The following is a 15,395-nucleotide window of genomic DNA, read 5'->3' on the forward strand; positions in this document are numbered from 1 at the left end:
AGAGGCGGCAGTGCGCGGCCACGCCCTGTCTTTGGCAGATCAAGGTCCTTCTCTGAATTAATTAGCACGTCTCGCAGTAGTAGAAGTGCGTCTTGCATAACGACATAATAATACACACCAGGCAAATGAGAGCACTACCGCAGCGGACATAATATATATGAAATAAAAAATTGAAAAATAAATAACACGCGCGACGTGTGTTACACAGCATGGTAATTTCTACAATCCGACCGGCAGAGGAAACGAGAAATTTCCTTTTTATGGAGAGACCAGAGAAATCGAATCGAGTCAAGAAACGCTTGAATGGATAAATCACTCATTAATTATTATGTATATTATATAATATTTTGTACTATTTTAATTGAGTTTAAGTCCGTTCACCTGATTTTTTTTTATAATTTTTTGTTTCTAAAGCTGACAAGATTTCATGACCGACATCCTAATTGCAAGAAGTACATTTTTAACCTTCAGAGATTAAAACCGTGAAATAGTCCCACCAAAAAATTTTTGAGCCTCAGAACTTACTGACCAAAATATTGCTGTTTAAACGGAATTTATAGATTTAGCAATCAAAAGAAAAATTCCTCAATTTTCCTTGAGGGCTGAGGCTCAAATAAATTTCGTGGGGAAAAGTTAAACCTCTTTCATTAATGACTGGATCGATTATGGAAGCCAATTTTTTGTTGCAATTTCCACACGTTGGTAATAAAAATTTGTCCACTTTTGGAGTAAATAATACTAAAATCTATGGGTATATTTAATTATCAAATATCTGTGGGAAAAAGTTAAATGGCTTTTTCTGAAGGACCTCCTTTGTACGATAAAAGAGAAGAGCCGCTTTGATCGTCAAACGCGGTAAAGGGGAGGAATTTTATATTAAAATTCCAGTCCCGTTGGCTGTTTTTCGCCACATAAACTTTCGAGAGCACACACATTAAGGTTGATTTTATGGCGAAAAACAACGAGCCCGCAAGATTGACCTTTGCCTAGAAACAAGATCAAGTATAGAGCAGCCCTTAGCTTTCTCTTAAGAAATATCGATTGCAAAAGGAATACAATTTTCATTCTTCGATTAAATTATTTATTTATACACACGTTGGATAAGATTAACAAAGAACGGAATCCAGAAATAAGTTGTTGAATAAAATATTCAAATGCTATTTTACACAATGCCGTTGACCTTTTCGCGGTTGTACTTCTTGTTACTTAACATGTGGAAGATTTGAGCGACGTGCTGTACAAGAGAGGAAAAGAGAAACTGGATATATATTTATATACACACAACGACGACTCACGTTTTATCTTGAACAAAAATGTGAAATCCCACAAGGCATTAATAATTTATATATTCCAGAGGCGCGGCGTCAAACATACAGTTCGCAGAAGAATCTCACTTTAGCAAAATGATGAGGCGAGACTTTTAAGAACTCTAGTAATGATTTTCAATTTATTTAATGTGTGAAAGTAGATGAAATTTCTTCAATTCAAAGAAAAAAATGTTAGATTAACAAAAATTGTTTACATACAAGATACAAGAATCGTCTTCTGGAATCGTAATCTGGAAGTTCAAATACTTTTAGTGGGTTAAGGTTTATCTTTTCCCTTGATTTAATAATTTTTTACAATTTTCACTTTTATTGTTTGATGAAATTTCCTAAAAAGTTTCACATAAAAAATTGAAAATAATTACTCGTGAATTCTCCTTTTAATCATATTATCTATATAAATTCGCAAACACACTACGTCTTCAAAATCACTCGCATTTTTCAAATTTAAGTGAAGAGAATTAATGAAAAAAAGTACATTCGGAAAGTCATTTAATTATCTTAATTTTCCTTTTGTAAGTTTAATCTAAGAACGCCTGCGCGGAGAGAAGGTTCTCTTGGGTGCGGGGGCGTCCTCCTGGTGTTGCTGCGACTCCTCGGCGTCCTCGGCGGCCAACTGCTCCTCCTGCGGCCGCGACCTGTTCAGACTGGCCCTCCTGGCGAAGGTCGGGGGCGCGTGGCGGGCCTTGGGCGCCTCCACCGGCTCCACGCTCTGCGCCACCGGCTGCGGCGCCACGTGGCCCCTGGTACTCGGACTGAAGTGCTTGCGGGGCACGGCGTTCACGTTGTTGCTGCGGTTGCCCCCCTTGTTGGGCTTGACGGGCTTCGGGGCCTCGGTCTGCTCATCCTGCCCGCTCGAGGGCGGCGCGTGGGTGGACACCTTGGTCTGCGAGCGACGACGCTTGAGGGCGGCCAGCAACTCGTCGTTGCTGCGGAAGGGACGCACAACGCCGTTGCGACCTGCAGCATTAAAATCGGGATGATTTTTTTATTTTCCTTACCAAATAAAATGGGAATTCGTAATTTGAATGCTTTTGCTCAGAATAAAATTTATGATAATTTTTACTTTTTACTAATTTCATTAAAAACTTTTGATCTCTTGAAAATATGATTAAGCCAAGTTGTAAAAAAGGAGCCTTTTTAAGGAAATACTTTGTGCGTCTATTTGTTGATAGTGTAATATGTGTGAAATTGTAAATAAAAAAACCCTAAAAAGATATTAGAATAAGTGAATTGTTACAAAAAAAAAAAAAATTAAAATCTAGAGGAATTATATTCATAAAATAAGTGATTTTAGCTGATAATTATCAATTAATAATTAAAAATAGGAGAAAATTAATTCCAGCCATGAAGTCATTTGAAGAACAATGCATTATGTATCATTTTCATCCTGTGATATCCTTAAATATTCATTTTAATATAAAAATAAATAATTTGGACGTTTTTAAAAACAAATGGAATATTTTACTGATCATTTTAAAATTATCATTATTTTATAAAAACAATATTATTGACACAGAAAAAAAAATTATAAATAGAAAAACAAAAATAATTATAATGATTAATAATGACGTTTTAAATTTTATTTAAAGGTCTTATTTTTTAATATCAACTAAATTAAAAAACATCTACTTTTTTAATGAAAATTATTATTTTGGATTATTCAGCAATTTTCAAATGTAACTTTAATTTACTTCTTCAAATTGTTGTTGGTAGGCGAGAGTGTTTTTCTGTTCTGATGCATAGTGTTTGTCGGTATAAAAGCAGTTTTAATTTTTAAGAGATTATTCGAGGATTTGTTTCAGTAAAAACTCGTGAAAACCTCTAAAAAAATTCAATTGACATATATGCAAAGAGAGCTTTGTTCATTCTCACAGGAACATGAAATTCCTGTTCGTTATTTAATTTTTTCCGGCAAAATATTGCTCAATTAATTGATTGACTTTCCAAGTAATGCAAGAGTGTAGAAAATTTGATAATTATAGTTCATACATACCGGCGATCAAGTACTTCTTGGTGGTGGGTTCCTCAGAGACGGGCGCCGCTGCTTCTTCCTGCGAGTTTTCCTCCTCGTCCTCGTATTCTGCAGGGGCGGCAGTGGTGGTGGTCGTTGTGCTGCTCGGCTCAGGTGCGACCTTTTTGCCGGCCGCAGGTTTCCTTAGCGACGACAGACCTCGACCGCGGTTGAGAGAGGTCGGCCGGGCGGTGGAAGAGGGGACAGGGGCTGTCTCGACCACATCGTCGTAATACTCCGCTTCGTCTTGTGGTCGAGCCTCCGACAGGGCGGCCAGTGCCACGACTATGGCCAGTAGCCTAAAACAATCAATGGGAAAATATAATCAATACATGGAATAAACACAATTTAATTATGGGTATAATGTGTGAAAAAATACTAATTTATATATATAAGGAGGAAAATTATGAAATTTGAAAGTAATATTTATAAAAATATCAGAAAAATGCTAAAGAAGCAAATATGGTGGTTGAAGATGGTTGATGTAAAAAGCAATATTAAAATAAATAAAATATTAAGCATTGATAATAATTTTAAAAAACGAAATTGAAATCAAATATTTAAGTAGATTGAAAAATTGAATTGCAACAATCTGACAAACATTGCAAATTTAAGCAAACATTAAACAGACTAAATGAACCAAATCATTACATAATCATATTAGAAGAGAAAAAGAAAATTAAAAATTTATGTGTTTTAGTTTCAAATTTTTTCTTTGAGAATTTATGAATCTTCAGCATTAAAAATTTTCGGCACCTAAATAAAAGCAAACAAAATAATTTTGCATATTATTGTGTCTAGCTGAAAGTTCTCAATAATTTTCGCTGACAATATAGAATTTGCAAGTCAATAATCATGTAGCTAGAATTTGATGTCTATTTGCAAATATGAGCGCAGTGAAACATTAATTCTAATGCAAATTATTATTATTACACATCACGACGGAATATTTGGAATTTTGTGTCAAAAGCTGTGCAAATATCCAGTGGATAGACTGCCAAATTGGTGCTGAACTGAAATGAGACAAGCCATGTAATCGCATAATGTGACAGCTGTGGCAGAATAATTGGAATTTCGGAACGCAGATATACATCCAATTAAATTAAATCTAAAATTGATATTAATTGGAAACCGACCAGAATAACACATGTAGCAATTTCCAGAAGAAATTTTGAGAAAAAGTTCGTATTGTGTTTTTTCTTCTTTCTTTGCTCAAAATTTTATACATAGGACTTTTGATTTTGTTTATTGTGTCATTTTAAAAAACAAAAACTGTTTTATTAATATTTTTTTCTAAAATTTTATATTTTCTTGTTTGACCTTACTTTTTCACGTATCCAGCATAAAAAATAATTGAAACCTATCAAAAAAATGGTTTTAAATTATCTTTTCATAAACAGAGATTTGTCAAAAGGAAGCGGTGAGCGTGCGTATCTTCTCATGATGAGCAACAATGAAGGAAGGTGTATTATTTATCGAAATACCATCTCGTGGCATTCAACTTGTTCTTTCTCTCCCTCTCATCTCGGAGCGTATTTTCATCATCATCCCAATAAACCGATGCTTTTCTCGATGCATTACATCAGCATCGAGCGGCCCATAAAAGACGAGAGTCGTGACGACGGAGCGCGCAATTGCCTCTTTTTAATTTTCGAATGCTTTTAAAGAGAGGAGAAAGGATTTTTAGACAAATGTCAGTCAGCCAATTTCGATGAGCCCCAAATTTTTACGTGCGCAGATTGGCAAATCAGTCGCACTGGGAATGAAAACCCGAGAGAATAAATTTCCATTCTGTCACAGAGAAAAGTAATTCGCACACACCAACTTTCCGGAACAAAAGAGACCCGCTCTTTTTTATGTTTGTTTACAAAAAGTAAATCACTGCTTGCTTTGTTTTAGTACTTTTATATTCCAATAAACAAAGTTTGGGCAGTCGATTTGCATTAAATGTGTCCAGCGGGTTTTTTTCCTCGTTGCATCACTTCTTGCCCTGCTGGACAAAGAGAACGCCGACCTTAATCTGGCGTGCGGCCATACGATACTGGTTTTCCACTTTAATTTATTCAGGTTCAAATGCGTGTGTATAAAATCCAGAGCCGAAATGCCAGGCCGATGTATACGTATTGGAGCGAGAAAAAGTGCAAGTTGTTGCTCTTGAACGTTAACGCGCGCGACACACATTTTTCGTCTCCAACCGTGGAATGGAAAAAAGAATAAAAAGCAAGTTTTGTTCATTACCAAACATATTCGGCCGCTCTATTCTCGTCTTGCGAGTTACTCGAAAGAACCTATTATGTAAAATTGTTTCTTCTAGTAAAACACAATTTATCAAAATTAATTGGCCGGTAAAAATCAATTTATTTTTAAAATGGCTTTTTACGAAAGTCAAATCATTTGAAAATGTATTAGAATAAACACTTTAAATTGGAATTAACGTGATTTATTATTTTAAAAAAAACTAATAAGACAAGGAATTGCTAAAAATATGCTGTTAATAATCCATTTTTTATAAGAATTTTTGTGAGGGTTTTTGTGAGGAAAACTAATGAGTAAAGAATTTCAAAAGAAGCACCAAATATTTGTTTTCATAATTGCAAAGCAGGACATATATGATTTCAAAACATTTCAAATTAATATTGTGGCCTTTTGCCCATTAGTTGCCATAATTTAAATAGAAAAATAAACTAGTAATTCTTAGTAGACAAGAAAAAACCAGCAAGATTTACTCATAAAAAAATCCAAATTTGTCTATTCAACGATTAAAATGAAAATTTTCTTTATAAATCAAACAGGTTTTAAAATAATTAATTTAAAAATCATCTTCTTTAGATATTATTTTCTTTTGTTTATTTTAATATTTTATATAATGAAATTTTAATTATTTTTTATCTTCATAATTTTATTTTTTACAAATGGATTGAGGTTTTAAGTAGGCAACTTTGTATTTTATTAAAAAAAAATTACATTAAGAACTACAAAATATATTAAACAAAAATTGTTTAGTCTTCTATAGAATTACACATTTCTTAATTCATTTTTCTGGAAAAGAAAAGGCCACCAATGAATAATTAAATTGAAAAAAACCTCTCATATTCAAGGTCTGTCACGTAAATTTTATTATCACTTTAACCGATTCACAGTCGCGCGTTTTGTTATAATTTTATGGCGTTAATCTCAGCCAAGAGAGTAGTTTAAATTCCCCAAACACATCAATCTCGCTACTGCTCTTGAATAATAAAAACTTTATTAAAGAGGTTAGACAATTCCCACTCTAGCTGGTATTTTTCAAATGAAATTATTTTCGAAATGAGAGATTACGTCAGCGGAGAAATTCTATTACTGATGGTAAATAATATGCTCTATACGAGGGCGGGAAAAAACTCGCGACGAATCGATACAAACAAACTTGAGCATTATTTGTGCGGGCGCGAAGGGAAAACACCTTTCACCATTCATATTCGAAAAACAGCGGCGCGCCTTCCTGCAATAATTACTCAATTGTAATTATGTCGAGATGATCACGCCCAGATAGCAAAATGATTATTTCTTCGTCCGGTCCTGCACCGGAGAAACTTGACCTTGTCCCGGAAATTAATTAAGTCTCAAGTTGTTGTTTTCTTGCCAAATTGGCACAAAAAAAGAAATAACGCTTCCTGCAGATGAAGGAAAACATTTGCAAATTAGCATTTTTCGCGAGCCAAATGAGGTGCCAATTGCAATTTCACCACTGCTTTTTACTTTCCTTTTCCGATTGCTGGCACTTTTCCAGATTCGTTGAAAACGTTTCTCTCACTTGCAAAGGCCAATGAGGTGCATCGAGAGGAGCGATTTCTCAAAATGAAAATGCATTGGGAGAAGATCGACCGGAGGAGCACTCGTGCGGAAAAGCCAGCCGAAACCTAATCATGCGAAAATGTAATCTGGCGTAATTGGTGGAATAAAAAAGAAGGAGCCGCTTATTGTGTTTCTCGCACGTCACCAGATTTCGGCGTTTTCTAATTCAACAAAAAAGTGGTTTCTTTTTCTGCTTTTATAAAAATATAAATAACACTGTAAGGAGGAAAAAATGACATGTACTCACGTGAAAGTCCGCATGGTGATCGGATTTTGATTCTGTTAATCCAGCGGGAGATCTAACTGGAGGCGCGCGGCCAACGAGCGCCACCTTTATACCTGGCTCCCCCCCTTCCTGCTCAAAATGCATACCTGAGGCTCTCAACTGAGACAGACTGTAGAGCAAATCTGAATATAATAAAATATTCAGGAATTCCCAAGAAATGTCAACGAATCATCTCTGTTACTCGGAATCGATATCGCCGTTTAATTAAACCCAGAAAAGTTTTTACTTTCTTTTTTAGTGAAATTATTGGTTCGATTTTATTTGAAGGGATAAAACGTGAATCAAACGAAGCTGTTTATAAAAAATAATTATATATTAAAAAGCAAAGAAAGAGTTTTACTATTTCAGTAAATGCTACTATAAATTAGAGCGCTCAAGCAATCATTAAATGGTAAATGATTTCTCACGCATTTTAGTCGAATTGACCTTAGAAATTTACAATACTCATGTGGTTGTACCTGCGCAACACAGAATAAATTAACTTTTTTAGTTTAAATCTTCCATTATTTCTACATAAATATGAATGTTTTGCAAACAGTGTTTAAAATTTTCCAGAATTTTCAGTGAATTGTTTTCCATTTTTTATGACAAATTAATTTTTAATAATGTAAACAGCAATAAAAAAATTCCAAAATTTGGTTCAGCGAATCTAAAAAATATGCTAAACTCTCAGAATATCAAAGTAGGAAATTGGTAAGTTGACATTTTTGGTATTAATAAAAGTTTTTAAATGGAAAGGTATAAAAAATGTGCAAACTCCACTAAATTTATCCAGGCCAATTTTTCACTTTTGATGAGACATGCAAATTTACCAAATCTCAATTTTATTCTATAGTGCGCGCTCAACTTAACAAAAAACGGAAGTATTGATGACTTTTGAATTATTTTATTATGTGATATTATGTTGTATTGATGTTTGTTGTTTGAGTTTGAAATTTTCAATTGGTTTAAGGAATTAGCAAAAAAAAATTAGCTTACAATATTTTTTTTTTCTTCCTTTTTTGCTGCGCATTTAAAGTAAAAAAAGCAACTTATAGCACTGAAAAGTGTGCATATAATTGTTTCAGTCTGGTATGTGAGTGGCGAGTTTTTTTTTAGCGCGACGAGTGAATTTTTTACCTCTGAGCGCCGAGAAATGATCAAGTGTGCTGCGTATGACTCGAGAGAGAAATTGTTATGCAATAGCAATTTCATTCCAAGTGCGCGAATAATCAGAGCAGGTTCACCTCTTCTCAGCAGCAACTCTACTTTTGCTCGCTCCTTACAGAAGCAAAAAACGTCTGCGTACGTCATTGGTACACAAAGTTGAAGCAATTTATTTTTTAAATTTGTGAAAACATAGAAATAAAAATCTAATTTTGATACAGGAAGCAGACGAGGATGAACTCCAAAGGTGAAAAATAATATAAAGCAAGGTTGTCTTTCGTCGTATTTAAAATGCGTTCAATAATTTTTGTGGACACACGTTTAAGATTTCGGCGGAGAGCAAGGTCGGCGGCGAAATGAATTATTTATTAGTTCTCGAGAGACGCGCGTGCCGCGGGTTATAAAACGCCATGAGGTGCATGCGTGCGAACTCCGCTTGTATCAGGGCGGAGCAGCAGCAATCTGGAGCGACAATAACTTTTTTGTCGCGCAACCTTTCCTTGATCTGCTATTGAAAATCACTCTCTGTGAAGGAAGTGGTATAAGAGCTTTGCTTGATGGCAAAACGAATCAAAAACCCGCGCCCTATTAGAAAATAAAAAGGTTCCGGATATTGTGCGCTGCCCTTTCCTCTCCGCACATACGAATTTGACTCAATAACATGGAACTTTATTGCTTTATTTTTTTAGATTGATACTGGATTGATATATCAAGCGACTCAAAAAGAACAACATGACGAAAGAAAGATGAAAGATTGAAATATTTTTAAATCAAGCTTGTAATACATTTTAATTTCACCTTTGGATAATGTTTATATCTAATCTGAAATGGTATTAAATAAGTTGAAGTAACTTCAATGAAGTTATATAAAGAACCTGGACACAGAGTATTATAGTTTTTGGGTACCAACTGAAGCCCTATTCCATGAACTTCCTAAACCTTGTCTTACGTAATCTTGCAATGCATGTCATAACCTATAAGAGACTGAGTAGAGATATTTTTTGTTCAATTTTTTTTTCGATAAAAAAAAGTTCAATATTTTTAGAAATAATTTTACTAAAAGAAGTGGTTTGATTTGAGTGCAGACATATTTTATTCGAATTATAATTGATTAAGTTAATAAAGTGTCTGTTTTGAATTTGAATACACAATTTATAAAATAAAAATGAAAATTATAAATAAATTTCTTAAGTTTTTAATGTATTTATTTTTAATAATTTTTGCTGCTCTAAAAGAAACAAAATATTCCGTTAAATACAGCTTACAGTATATTTAGTATTTTTATTTATCAATCACCAATATTGAATTTATTTTTGCAGAGATCAGTGATGAGCTCATAAGAATGCTTTTGTAACGTATGAAGAACTCCAACCCCTGACCTTTTTTGCACAAACAGTCAAAGATTTGCAATCATTTCTTTCTCCACTCGAGTATAGCAAACGACAATGACAGCAAAACTACGGCGGCAGATAATTCACGTGGCGAATGAATGAATGGGTGCCGGGCGAGTCTTTCTTTCGTATACTCGGAGCGCCGCCAGCGCGCGGTGAAAGGCGTGTAAAATCACCAAGGTGGAGACCTTTTTCCAGCAAAGCTTTCTCTGCTCTCAGTGTGTGTGTGTATATTATGCTCTTTAATTAATTTGAACCCGCCTTGCGCTGCTTGGTGGGATTATTATCATTGCGCGCTGCCGAAAGTGCGCCCCGCTCGGCAGGTGCGGAATTTTTCTCTTCGTCGCGTTAATAATTCAGCGCCGAGATCATCTCAAATTCGCCCAAGGAATTCGTAAATAATGTACGGTGAAAGAGCCGCCAAATCTCAAAGGGCCCCAAGTTTGTTTTTACAGTAGCTTTTGCAAAAGAAATGCGTTGAAAACTTAAAGAAGCAAGAGATAAAATAATAATTAAAAATTTAGGTGAGTTATTACTTGGGAAAAGTTAAAACAAGACAATTACGAAGTTGGGAAGTCATCATTTACTTTTAACTTAAAAATGTACTAGTTTTTAATTTTTGAATGGGAGGAAAACTAAATTTTGGATAACCATTTTACATTATTTGTAACTAAATCAATATAATCAACGACGAGGGATTAGATTTTATGGTCAATACACTTCCAATAATTAGTGTGTACCTGTTTATATTTACCTAATTAAATTGTGCTGAAAAGCAAAAAATCTCTTTGGAACTTGCTTATTTATGTTTATTTTAAATGAAAAAAATATTTATCCTTTCACTTTGCAAGACGAAAGCAAATTCAACATAATTTTAATTGTGCATTTATCTGATTATTTTTTTTTATTAGTTTTAATCTCTCATCATAAGTAAAGTAGTTCACAACAAGTAGTTCACAAAAACAAAAATTGAATTCAAAATCAAATCACAATATTTTGGATTCACAGATCTGGCGGCAAAAGGGCTGCCCTGGCGTTTAGCAATTGGTCGGGGCCACAAATGACGCTGCTGAGATTTTTGGAGCCCATCAAAGCTTCGATGATCTGCATGTCCGAGTCTTTTTGCAGCACCTCTTCCAAGGGTGTCCAGGTCAGGTCGCATTCCAGACGGAACGAGCCTTGAAAGTCGTGCGGACAGGTCGTCCCCCACTCCTGCACCAGATAAATTTTTTCGTCAATTCAAAACTCGATATAATTATTTTGCACACACCTCTGGCGAGAGCATGCTGAAATAAGTCTGTCCGGAGGGTCTTTTGTATAAGTGATAAATGTTTCCTGGAACCTTCTTGAAATTGCAAGCAGCGTGGTGCAATCTCGTGTTGTCCTTGGCCTCCTGCAGAATTTGAATGGCCATTTGCTGCAGATGCCTGACCTGGTCAACGATCACTTTGAGTTTGTTGCTTGCGGTTGCCTTCACAAAAGTGTCTGCCTAAATTCAACAAAATCCATGTTATTCTTAAAAAAAATTTAAAGATTTTTTTTTATAAATTTTCTAGAGAACATAATTATTATTAGTTAATAATAAACTAAACAGTAACATTTGTAGAAAAAATTAAATTTCTTTAAACTTACAAATATTAAATTAAAAAATAAAAATAAAATTTATTTCAAATCACTTACTTTCTGTATTTCTTGTGCCATAGCGACCAAGTCATTTGGGTCAGAGATTTTTGCCATTGCGACTGTATTCAAAAGAGGAATGCCGTACGGCGCCGGATTTCTCTCCACAAGAGTGACTGCAAGAGACATGAGAAGCAATTTTAGGCAAAAGTGGAGCATCATTTGCAAATTTCACAGATGAACAAGCACTTATTGATGTGGGATGAAAAGCGTCCAGACAAAGTTTTCATTATTTTATTTTTCGCCTTCAAATTTTATTCATGAAGCAAGTTTTCACAAAAATAACAATGTGTAGGCAGTTGATGAATATTCATCACATTTTCCAAGTCAATAGCTCGGCATATTATCCATATTTTATTTCCAATTTCCATAGCGGAATGTTTAGTTTGCAAGGTTTTATCATGATGTACATAAATTCCTCTTTGAGGCTACTTCACTATTTTGAAATGTTTTGATGAGGAAAAGAAACTGCTGCAGAAATTAATATAATATAGGAAAGCAGCTTGATGAATTATTAATTTTAGCACCTGAAATTTGGTTTATTTCAAACTAAGATTTGTTGAGTTCATTGAGTTTACATCATCAGTGAACATTTAAATTGCAAGCCATGAATCAAAATCAGTCTGAATCAATTTCTTTTACACAGCAAATTTCCCTTCTCTCAAATCACAAAATACTGGCACAGAGAGCTTGAGAATGCATGTCAGAGTAATGGTTCATTTTCTGAGCAGCCTCGGACCTGCCGCACCTGTACATGTCCCCGACCATCTTGGCCACCAACTCTGGCAGCAGCACAGACATGCACAGGTTGCACTTTCCGGACATGTTGTCCGCACAGAGCTTCAGTTCTTGCATCATCAGGTTGACCAGGACGTCAGAGTTCTTGAGGCCGAACATCATACTTCCAGTCACTCTGGGCATCTTGTGTGGAGGATCAGTCATTTGGAACATCTTCAGGAGATCACACTCAATTTCTCCATCAAGAATGGCCTGAAGAGATAAAAATTATAAATTTCCACAATTAAAAAATTTTACTGCCAAATATTGGTAATATTTATACCTGAAGGTAGTTCTTGTTGAAGGCAAACATGCGTCTGAAGACGTCCAGGTTGGCAGTCGTGATGGCGTTGCCGTCTTTGTCCAGTCTGTACTTGATGTGGGCCGAGTCGGCGGCCCACTTTTTCTCAGGGTACTCCTTCTTGATGCAAAACTTTTCAGGGATGCAGTCAGGCGCCTCCAAGGGCAAAGGGATCTCGTCGCACAGGGCGGCCAATTGCTGAGAACCGCCGAGGGACATCCTGCTGTTGCCTAGCACACACACACACTCCCGAAATTCAGAAACTATCGCACTTTTTCAACAATTATAATCTTTAGAAGAGACGACTTTGGAGATAAAAAGGAGATATGAATCCTCAGCAATAATGATTATGGAGAAATTTTTTAAACTGCTAAACAATGGAATTTGAGAGAATTGTTTCGTTTGATTTTGTCTGGTCGCGTTTGAAAAGAAATTTATGAGTTATGTAACGATTTCGTGGAAAAACTCCTCACCAAGGGACGTGTCCATTTTCTTGTCGTTCTGGCTCATGTCTGACAGTTTGCTGCGCTTCGGCGAGATCATGCGTTCTTGAATGACCAAGATTTCTTCAGAGGTACTAACGCAACCTCCAGCAAGGGTCACAGGGTTATCTTTGATGGGCCAAATCGATCCTTTGTTGAAATAAATTATCTCACATCAGTGCTCTGCAAGTCCACGCCGCTGCAAACAAATTTTCTGAGTGATAAACAATCAATTTTGCCAACGTAATTTAACACAACCATCAAAATGTGGATAAAAAAATAGTAATTTATAAATGAAAAAATGAGAAAAGTTATTAGATTTAATTTCTTTTTTACAAAAATGTAATTTTGAGAATTTTAAATTTATATTTGCTTTAAAATATAGATATAATTGAAAGCGAGACAGTTTTGAGCTGTTGGTACTCAAGAATTGAGGGTATTTTCTATAAAAATTGTTGCGCGCTCTCGTCTCACAACAAGCCTCCGTGGCGCAATCGGCTAGCGCGTTCGGCTGTTAACCGAAAGGTTGGTGGTTCGAGCCCACCCGGGGGCGTTTTTTAATATCTAGAAATGTCAAAACCCTTACAAAATTAGTTTAGTGTATAAAATATTATCAGCCTAAAAAAAAACTCATTTTTGGTACCTGAATTGCTATGAATTCCAATCAATTCATCTTAATTAACTCTTAAATAGAATTGAAAGAAATGCTTGTAAAATATCAATAATCCTACTTCTTACTTACAACATATTTATTTGGAATCTTTCCTAATGAATTCGTGAATTAAAAGGAAATGAAAAATAAATTGCCTTCCACTCTCTTACGGATAAAATAAGAAAATAAGAATCGTATGGTTATTATTATTTTCTTGAATTATCTTTTATACAATTTCGTAGTTTTATTATTAATTAATTTTACAAGAAAATTAAAAAGTTTCATAGTATCACTTTTGGTCTTCATGTGTTGGACTTTTAGGCTTGTAAAGCCTCGCTCCAAATATTGAACTTCCCACTCGAACATTTGTGCTTCCAACCTCAATCTAAAAATATCATATCAAAAATCACACAATTACTACACATACTACATATAAGAAAAAAAAAATCATACCGCATGTTCAAAATCATCCGACATTCCCATCGAAAGTTCGACCTCATCAGATTTGAGTCCCAGCTTTTGGCACACATCTAGGCGACACTTTGTCAAAACCTGTTATATAACTCTTTAGTACAAAATTTATATAAACAATTTGAATTGGTACTTGAAAATCAGGATTTGGGCCCAAAGATATGTCGTAGCCGTACTGCCCAATTGTCATCAGTCCTGCAAATTTAAGATTCGGGCACTTCTCCAACACGTGACTCACAACATCTGGAGTTTCTTCCGGTTTCAGTCCACCCTTTTCTAAAAAGTTTGTTGGATGTTGGTGTATGACAAAATTAAATTTGAAATTTCTATTAAATTTTACCAGCTTCGGCGCTAGTGTTGACCTGGACCATGATTTTGATAGGCTCCTTGCCGAACTTTCCCCACGCTTCGTGCAATGCCGACGCTAGTTTTGCGGAATCGATGGTCTCGACCATGTATAAGTTTGGAGTGTTAACCACTTTCGAGACTTTATTTCTTTGCAGGCGGCCGATGAAGTGCCACCTAATCTCTGGGCATTTGGACAAAATCTAAAAATTAAAAATAACTATGCAGATATTTAATCTTTTAGCTTTTGAAACCTCTGCATCGTTGCTCTTTTGGTTGAGCTCCTGGATATAATTTTCGCCAAAATGTCTCTGGCCAGCTTCGTAGGCTGCGATTATCAATTCGTTGGGCTTCGTTTTGCTCACAGCCACCAAACGAGGGCGAATCAGTGAAAGTTCCTTGAAAAGAATATGGTGTAAAACACTAAAATAACATTTTAAAAAAAATACCGGTGGCCTTCTCTTGCAGGCGGCTTCGAATCGCTCAAGCACACTTTTCAAACCCGCTTTTACAGCCTCTCCCATTTTAAAATACGATTAAAAAGCGAAAAGCAATACCACCACAGAAACTAAACGGACTTTGGACTAAAACTTCGTGATTAAACGAACAAAAATAAGCTCAGTTGGTTTGTTTTCGTCAACAACATCAGCTGGAGCTGCTGGACCGATCTGAAGAGGATGTGTAGAAAGGA

The 15,395-nt window shown here is 35.3% G+C and overlaps 3 protein-coding genes and 1 non-coding gene across 5 annotated transcripts; 1 reads left to right on the top strand and 3 right to left on the bottom strand.

The window, feature by feature from the left end:
• Positions 1–1,065: 1,065 nt before the first annotated feature.
• LOC132204258 (uncharacterized) lies at positions 1,066–7,507 on the bottom strand. The gene is made up of 3 exons (XM_059632650.1): positions 7,421–7,507; positions 3,322–3,638; positions 1,066–2,285 (listed from the first exon to the last, which is right to left on the bottom strand). Exons 1-3 carry the CDS (start codon positions 7,432–7,434, stop codon positions 1,852–1,854), a joined length of 765 nt encoding a protein of 254 aa, XP_059488633.1. The 5' UTR covers positions 7,435–7,507; the 3' UTR covers positions 1,066–1,851.
• A 3,356-nt stretch (positions 7,508–10,863) lies between these two features.
• LOC132204260 (uncharacterized protein C1orf50 homolog) lies at positions 10,864–13,450 on the bottom strand. 2 transcript variants are annotated; one of them, XM_059632656.1, is made up of 4 exons: positions 13,228–13,450; positions 11,677–11,792; positions 11,267–11,485; positions 10,864–11,208 (listed from the first exon to the last, which is right to left on the bottom strand). In XM_059632656.1, the coding sequence occupies exons 1-4, from the start codon at positions 13,295–13,297 to the stop codon at positions 10,999–11,001; spliced, it is 615 nt and encodes a 204-aa protein (XP_059488639.1). In that variant the 5' UTR covers positions 13,298–13,450; the 3' UTR covers positions 10,864–10,998. The 2 variants fall into 2 exon arrangements, with proteins under 2 accessions (XP_059488639.1, XP_059488637.1); XM_059632654.1 differs by lacking the exons at positions 10,864–11,208; positions 11,267–11,485; positions 11,677–11,792 and adding exons at positions 12,320–12,666; positions 12,737–12,984.
• A 265-nt stretch (positions 13,451–13,715) lies between these two features.
• On the top strand, positions 13,716–13,789 carry Trnan-guu (transfer RNA asparagine (anticodon GUU)). The gene has a single exon. It is a non-coding gene; the product is annotated as a tRNA-Asn (tRNA).
• Positions 13,790–14,081: 292 nt separating this feature from the next.
• LOC132204365 (pyridoxal phosphate homeostasis protein) lies at positions 14,082–15,362 on the bottom strand. Its single transcript, XM_059632841.1, has 6 exons — positions 15,154–15,362; positions 14,959–15,102; positions 14,700–14,907; positions 14,493–14,635; positions 14,342–14,440; positions 14,082–14,273 (listed from the first exon to the last, which is right to left on the bottom strand). The coding sequence occupies exons 1-6, from the start codon at positions 15,226–15,228 to the stop codon at positions 14,178–14,180; spliced, it is 765 nt and encodes a 254-aa protein (XP_059488824.1). The 5' UTR covers positions 15,229–15,362; the 3' UTR covers positions 14,082–14,177.
• Between the last annotated feature and the right edge of the window lie 33 nt (positions 15,363–15,395).

The sequence above is a fragment of the Neocloeon triangulifer genome, unplaced genomic scaffold, assembly GCF_031216515.1.
Source record: "Neocloeon triangulifer isolate White Clay Creek 2 clone unplaced genomic scaffold, ASM3121651v1 ptg000022l, whole genome shotgun sequence".
NCBI lineage: Eukaryota > Metazoa > Arthropoda > Insecta > Ephemeroptera > Baetidae > Neocloeon > Neocloeon triangulifer.

What these genes read in the sequence shown, in the direction of transcription:
- LOC132204365 (XM_059632841.1), bottom strand. Translation starts at nt 15,228, where the DNA reads ATGGGAGAGGCTGTAAAAGCGGGTTTGAAAAGTGTGCTTGAGCGATTC. An exon ending in GCCCAAATCCTGATTTTCAA is followed by an intron (nt 14,441 to 14,492) that starts GTACCAATTCAA and finishes GTTATATAACAG; the next exon opens with GTTTTGACAAAGTGTCGCCT. An exon ending in CGGATGATTTTGAACATGCG is followed by an intron (nt 14,274 to 14,341) that starts GTATGATTTTTT and finishes TGATATTTTTAG; the next exon opens with ATTGAGGTTGGAAGCACAAA.
- LOC132204260 (XM_059632654.1), bottom strand. Translation starts at nt 13,297, where the DNA reads ATGATCTCGCCGAAGCGCAGCAAACTGTCAGACATGAGCCAGAACGAC. An exon ending in GAAAATGGACACGTCCCTTG is followed by an intron (nt 12,985 to 13,227) that starts GTGAGGAGTTTT and finishes TGTGTGTGCTAG; the next exon opens with GCAACAGCAGGATGTCCCTC. An exon ending in TCAACAAGAACTACCTTCAG is followed by an intron (nt 12,667 to 12,736) that starts GTATAAATATTA and finishes TTATCTCTTCAG; the next exon opens with GCCATTCTTGATGGAGAAAT.
- LOC132204258 (XM_059632650.1), bottom strand. An exon ending in CAAGAAGTACTTGATCGCCG is followed by an intron (nt 2,286 to 3,321) that starts GTATGTATGAAC and finishes TTAATGCTGCAG; the next exon opens with GTCGCAACGGCGTTGTGCGT.